This window comes from Sinocyclocheilus anshuiensis, unplaced genomic scaffold (genome assembly GCF_001515605.1).
Source record: "Sinocyclocheilus anshuiensis isolate Anshui unplaced genomic scaffold, SAMN03320099.WGS_v1.1 scaffold76, whole genome shotgun sequence".
Classification (NCBI taxonomy): domain Eukaryota; kingdom Metazoa; phylum Chordata; class Actinopteri; order Cypriniformes; family Cyprinidae; genus Sinocyclocheilus; species Sinocyclocheilus anshuiensis.
Genome location: NW_015557067.1, coordinates 712,097 through 718,854, shown reverse-complemented (window position 1 = coordinate 718,854; position 6,758 = coordinate 712,097). Strand labels below are relative to the sequence as shown.

At 37.1% G+C, this 6,758-nt stretch overlaps 1 protein-coding gene across 3 annotated transcripts in view; it reads left to right on the top strand.

Annotated features, from left to right (window-relative positions):
* Positions 1-6,752, top strand: part of LOC107676689 (ankyrin repeat and SOCS box protein 5-like) — a 9,247-nt gene extending 2,495 nt beyond the window's left edge. The window contains exons 1-8 of one of the 3 annotated variants that reach the window (XM_016471331.1): positions 557-626; positions 1,961-2,015; positions 4,602-4,681; positions 4,802-4,909; positions 5,594-5,744; positions 5,869-6,003; positions 6,149-6,340; positions 6,596-6,752. In XM_016471331.1, coding sequence (XP_016326817.1) covers positions 1,964-2,015; positions 4,602-4,681; positions 4,802-4,909; positions 5,594-5,744; positions 5,869-6,003; positions 6,149-6,340; positions 6,596-6,723 — 846 coding nt within the window. In that variant the 5' untranslated portion in view covers positions 557-626; positions 1,961-1,963 and the 3' untranslated portion in view covers positions 6,724-6,752. Of the gene's footprint in view, positions 1-426; positions 627-1,960; positions 2,016-4,601; positions 4,682-4,801; positions 4,910-5,593; positions 5,745-5,868; positions 6,004-6,148; positions 6,341-6,595 lie in introns of those variants that run through there. The other 2 variants (XM_016471329.1, XM_016471328.1) reach the window with 2 other exon arrangements.
* Positions 6,753-6,758: the final 6 nt, after the last annotated feature.

Here is a 6,758-nt window from a genome sequence, read left to right as displayed (position 1 = left end):
ACTCTCTTGGAAATGCAGAGAACAGGCTTTCTTCAGCTTTCCTTAAGGCTTGCGTTGTCCTGTTTGCAATTGGCTAAACAGGAAAAAAAATAAAATAAAAAAATAAATATATATATATATAATAAGTCCACATTGCGCGACGGGTTGTAGATGCCCAAGCTGCCGACGAGTCAGTTATGTTTTCGCCTGTCCCGATATGAGAGCTGCCTTCACCAATATGGCGGCGACGTTGACGTGCGGTCGAGCGGCTAATGAGGCGTCTAGGTATTTATTATGTCTATGCCCCTAACCATAACCCTAACCAATTAGAAAGACCTTTATCCACGCCCCCTACCTTTCGGCACGCCCTAATCTTTCGCCACGCCCACTGCTGCAGCCTGCAGTCACCCCTACTTGCTGAGATCTGAAACAACAACAACAAGCCGAGCAGCCAATCAAAAAGGGGCGCTGGTCAAACTCGCTCTGCACTGTGCAAGGAGGAGGACACAGAGCTGATGCAAACATGCCTGAAGTTCCCTGCAGAGAACCCGAGTACTCAGATAATACTCCCAAGAAAAGAAAGCGAGAGAACGTCGACGATTTTTCTGAAAAAAAGAAATCGCGCTGGGGTATTTTGATTAGTCAAGGTGAGTTATCGACACGTGTAAATAAATGTGCCTTTATATTGCGCCCTGCTGTCACCTTGCAGTAATGCTTTTGTATAAGGGCGGATCTTCTGTCTAAAATGACAAAAAATAATTAAGTTAATATTAGATAAATAATATAAAAAATATAATTAATGACATTCTCAATATTAATAATTGTTAATATAATCATTAATATTGTTTTATATTTAGCCTGTACATATTATGTTAACATTATTAAATAAAACTATTAAAACTGAATGGAATAAAACTTGGAGGATGGATATTAACTACATACAGTGTCAGTCAGAAGTACGCACACCTGCAAGCATTCTCAACAGAGCAGAATGAATGAATGAAACAGTACTGCGGATAGGCATGCAAAGCTGATCTGCGCTTGTTGTTATGTTATTGGTCATTTATAGTTTGCAGTGGTGGATAAAAAAAGAACATTTTGTTCCAAAGCCTGGTTAATCTTTCCTATATTTCCCACAACCCAAATACAAAACTGGCTAGCTTTTTTGCAGACTATGCATATAGTAAGTATATGAACATAAATAGTAGCATGCACTATGTAATGTGTTTATCATGTAGTGTACTTGGCCTTGTAATTATTAGTTTAAGGTAAAAATCTGTGTTGTTTTAGTGTTTTTATTGCTGCACACAGCTAAGTTTAGTTATTTCTAGTTTGGCTACATTTGAACCCTCTTAGAAAGGCCATCAGTGTTCAAGTAAACACAGTATAGGCTATTATGTGTTTGGACTCCTTCTGCATTATGCATTAGACATGGCCCTGTACTGTGTAGGGGGAGGGATTCCTTTATATCATTGCCATGTGCCATAGAATAGTTGAATAGTACTGTCTTACTGACTTGTAACTTCCTTGCTTAGGCTAAGCAAGGAAGTTACAAGTGGTCCTAGTCTCCATGGAGCCCAGCTGTAGTCACATGAACAGAACAGGATCTGAAATATTCATGAAAGCTTTCACAGAGTCTCAATAAAGACTGTTTAACAGCCAGCGTTCATACTGAGCAGTGCCAGTATGTTTTTTTCTGACATACTAATGAAGTAGTTTTAACTAATTCATATTTAAATGGCATATATTCTTTTAAATGCACAAGAAAACACAAAATCACACAAATTGCATCATTAAATGATACTAGCATCTAGTAAACTAGTATCATTGTAATTGCCTGAGGCACAGCTGTGACTTAAACTTCCACATGTCAGTCTGGAATCTCAGTGGCAGTAACTCATCTCCTTCGCTCAGCTAAGCTGAAAAGAGAAGACGGCTGCTTTTTTGCGCCTCAAGATGACAGCCGTTCTTTCATTTACAGGCTATGGCGTATTCATATCAATGGCTAGATGTGCCGTGGGGCGACGGAGACATGGGTACGTAACAGAACCTCTTGCTCTTAGGCCTCGTTCTGTGCCAGGAATGGCAGTTGCAGAAGGCAGTTGTTGTATGTTGTTGTGGCTAGATTGAGCTCCTGCTAAATATAGATCTCCTCAATCCTTTCTGAATCTACGGTAGGAGCTACTAGTACTGTGTATTAAGGCATATATAACACCCTCACAACTGTTCTGTTATACATATGATTCTTGTTCTTACTAAATATAAAATGTCTGAAGACAGTGTTGTTGGTAGCTGTGTTTTTGCTACTGTGGTCAGTCGGTTGATGCAGTTGTTTAATTGAGGAAATTTCAAAATGCGATCTGGGGATGCCCAGGAGGTTGCAGGGAGGTGTTAGGGGAAAATATTTTAAAAAAAGTTTTTCGCTCAAATTATTATAATTATTTTTTTCAGGGATATTGATGTTAAATTGTTAACTAAAATATTTATCAAATTTGTTTAACATAAACATTGTTAACACATTGCTTTGAATTTTTTATTTATTTCATTATTTTATTTTGAGAAGCACTTTACAAATAAATATGAATCGAAAATGCATAATTGATAATTGATTTTTGGAAATTAAACTTTTAAAAAATTGATTATAATTTAGCACAAAATTACTGCTCACCAATTTATTAAAAATGTAGGGTCATTCCATGTCAAATCAACCAGATTTCCCTGGCTCAAATTCTTGTTTTTGTCAATATTTTTTTCTGAAGAATGATAAACATGCATAGTGATGAAAGACATAATATTAAATGTCATCAATGTATATTTACTGAGTAATCCACTATTTTGTAGAGGGGGTTCAACATGACAATTTTCACCTGACATTCAGAGCCAAATTACAGGGGGTTAAAATGACTTCAGAAAGATGGCAGCATCATTATGTTATGCTATGATCATGTTATTATTATGTTAAGAGATTTCAGACATGTAGTTGCGATACTGCATATCTGAACTCTTGGTAGCTTTAGAAGCAGTTAAAATCAACAAAAAATCTTCCAAATATCCCTGAAACTGATTCAAATCTAGAATCTTATGAATAGATTACTGAGAGCAAGTTATTGTGCCTCAACTTGACCATTTCAGTGCATTTTTAGCAATCAGACAGGTATATTCTATGCAATTGTTTTGATAGAGGCAAAGAAGCTACAATTCTAGATCCATATCTCTGGGACTGAATGATATAGGGCCTTGACAATTAAGATTCCAAAAGAAAAGTTTATTAAGAACTAGAATCTAAAATCCATATTGAGATGTCTTTAATATAGATGCCTAGCTTTAAAAATGAAGATGCCAAAAGAAAAAAATTGTCAAGACCCAATATCTAAAAGGGCATTAAGATATTAATACTTCTTGAGTTACAGGCATGCAAACTTTGTAGAAAAAATTTGAGAAGTGCTTTTTCCCCATTTTGAATGGTCACCACTGGCATGTAATGCAACAAAAATAGCTAAAATCAACAGATTATACTAGTAGACCTACCAATCTATGTGTAAACATAACGTAATGATGCTGCCATCTTTCTGAAGTCTTTTTAACCCACTGTAATTTGGCTCTGAATCTCAGGTGAAAATTTTGGCTTACTCAGAAAATATACATCAATGAAATTTGATATTTTGGTGTTATTCTTCATTTAGTTATTCCTTTCTCCAGAAAAGGAAATATTAACAAAATCAAAAATTTGAGCCGGGGACCTCTGGTTGAGTTGACACGAAATGACCCTTTAGCTCTTTCTGAAGAGTTAAGCTGGTAGAGAATACTTTGACACTGACATGGCTTCCGCTCGAACACATAATGGAAAAGACATGCTATCCAAAATGCCCCGTTCCCAGGAATGGAGAGCCCTGGCATTTGCTGCCTAGGAATAATGTTTAAAGATTAGAACGCCAAGGACTGCACATCCACTGAGTTTATGTAAATGGACTTTTGCTATGTGAGGTGTCTTGTAATTCCATCCTTTATACATGAAACAATATTGCTGCCTTTAAAGGAGAAGAATATTGCTCTTATTGCTTTCATTCCCACATACCGATAAGATAACTGTCCGGTTTTTTATTGTGCATTTTATGTAGTCAAATCATTTCATTTTTATTTCGTACTGAAGCAACACAGGGGAATCTGTTCAAATGGCTCAACAGTTGAAATGAGTCGACCTTTATTGTATCTAGAGAGCTGATCCACTCTCATGGTAGATGATAATGCTTTGCCATTTTCAGCAATTCCAGTCATAGGATCTGTGCTCAACAGCTGTCAATGGGCAGTGTCAAAATCACTAGTGCTTACACCACTCTCACTTGAGAATGTACTGGAAATTATATGAAGTCCGACTGTGGCTGAGTGGGTGTTTTAAAGCCCTTGAATTACATGGTAGTGCTTTTATAACTATTGGTTGTCTTTTAAATACAGCAAATTATGGTTGCTGTAAATTGTAACCTTTGATAATTGTTCATTCAACTTTTTTGTTTTGTTTTGTAGTTTTGTTTTTCTGAGATGAAAGGGCATTTATTAGTCATGGGAAACAGTTGGGTGTCAGTACATTTGTTTATCACTAAGAATAATTTGATGTGTGTTCACAGGTTCATGGGCGGATCGTTCTCCACTTCATGAAGCTGCGTGTCAGGGTCGACTTCTGGCGCTTAAGACTCTTCTCTCACAGGTTTACAAATATATGCACATACAGAAACGGAACAGAAATTTTTAAAAAGAGGTCAAATTAATATGTTAGCATTTCTAAAAAATACTTTGTTTATGTGTTTTTTTCTCTCCATATTACCAGGGTTACAGTGCAAATATCATCACCATTGATCATGTGACTCCTCTGCACGAAGCTTGTCTGGGAGATCATGTAGCATGTGCCAGGGCTCTCATAGAAGCCGGTGCCAATGTGAGTTACAGTTATTAAACAGCATATCAGTAATTATTAAAAAAAAGGTATATAAAAATACCATTGTGTTACCCATCAAATATTTTAATGTTTATTTTCAATAATTAATTGTATATTATAATTAAATGTAAAATATTATACATAATATTTTATATTTAATTTAATAAATTGCATGCATTTATAATATTAAAAACACATGACAACTAGCCCCAATAAAAACCACAGCTTACCCTGACTTGACATTTCTGAAATATAATGTTGTCATGAGTACACGGTTCAGTCTTTTGCTTAATCTTATATATAGATCATTGCTTAAATGTTTGCCAGTGTGCTTTTATTTTTTTCATGTGTCTACGGCTATAGCAAAAATATGTTGATAATGGAATGTTAAGTTGGAAGATAAAATTCACAAAATAATTCAACTTTAATAGTTTTGAATTAGAAATGTGGAACCAACTAAACTTCTAAAGGAACAACATAAATTATATAATTGGAATTTTATCTCCAAACCATATAGTTACTGAAATATAACCACTTCTGATAACTTCCCTTAAGGAACCCCGGGCTTCCTTAATTGTTTCAGGAAATACTTTGTGTTTTCTTGCTTTTTGTATAATAGAAGACTTTGCTCAGACTGATCTGTTTGTGCAGATTGTGCTGTTTAAATATTCTTGTATGTGGCAGGTGAATGCTACGACTATTGACGGCGTGACCCCACTGTTTAACGCATGCTCGGCAGGAAGTGTCACCTGCACAGAGGTGCTTTTGGAACATGGAGCAAAACCACAGGCAGAAGCGTTCCAGCCTTCGCCCATTCATGAGGCCTCTAGCAAAGGTACGCAGTTCTGCTTGCCAGGTAACCGCTCTAGTCTAACCACAAAAAAATCAGTTGATTTGAATGTATAGTATTTATAGCAGAGGTTACAAAAATGTAAACATACATGTTCTTGTTGTCTCAGGCCAGGCAGCATGTATAGAATCTCTCATCTCGTGGGGAGCAGATGTAGATTTCGACATCCCTCATCTAGGAACACCTCTCTACATTGCCTGTGTCTCCCGGCAGCTCCAGTGTACACAGAAACTTCTGGATGGAGGTGAGTTTGATGTGGCTCTGTGCACACTTTTACTGTTCAAAAAAAGAAATTAAATTACTTGGGTGTATTTTGGTGTGAGTTCAGACCATCTCACTTTTCTTTAGTTTTTATTTTACCCTATCATAAATGAATCTGTTTTTCTTAGGAGCGAATGTGCAGAAGGGCCGTTTCCTTGACACACCACTGCACGCTGCAGCACAGAAGGACTGTCCAGAAATCATCAGAGTGCTGCTAGATTTCGGCGCTAACATCAACGCTCGCAACCTGGAGCTACAAAGGCCGGTGGAGACAGCGCCACCCAGCAGTACGGCAGAGGCTGTGCTCCTTCTTTATGAGGGTAATGTTGCTCATTTTTGATAGGAAAGAAAGAGGGAATCGGTTCAGGAAATGATCCAGATCACTTGATCCTGGATCTTCTGTGAATTTTGAATGCAACTTAAAAAAAAAAAAAAGGTATCTTTGATGAAGTTGCATGATTATTTTAGGCTGGGTCACTTTGTCCATATACTCTATGAACCACTAAGTTGTTTAAAAAGATTTTTATTTTTATTTTAAAAGGGGGATATTGCTAACTTTGTTTCCTCATTGATAGCCACGCCGCGGTCTCTGTGTCAGCTGTGTAGACTGAGTATTCGAAACTACATGGGCCGATCCAGACTGCATCTGATTTCTCACCTCAAACTGCCTACTCTGCTCAAGAGTTTCCTCCAGTACAGATAGATTCTGTACCTCCCTCCATAACCCCCCCCCCCCCC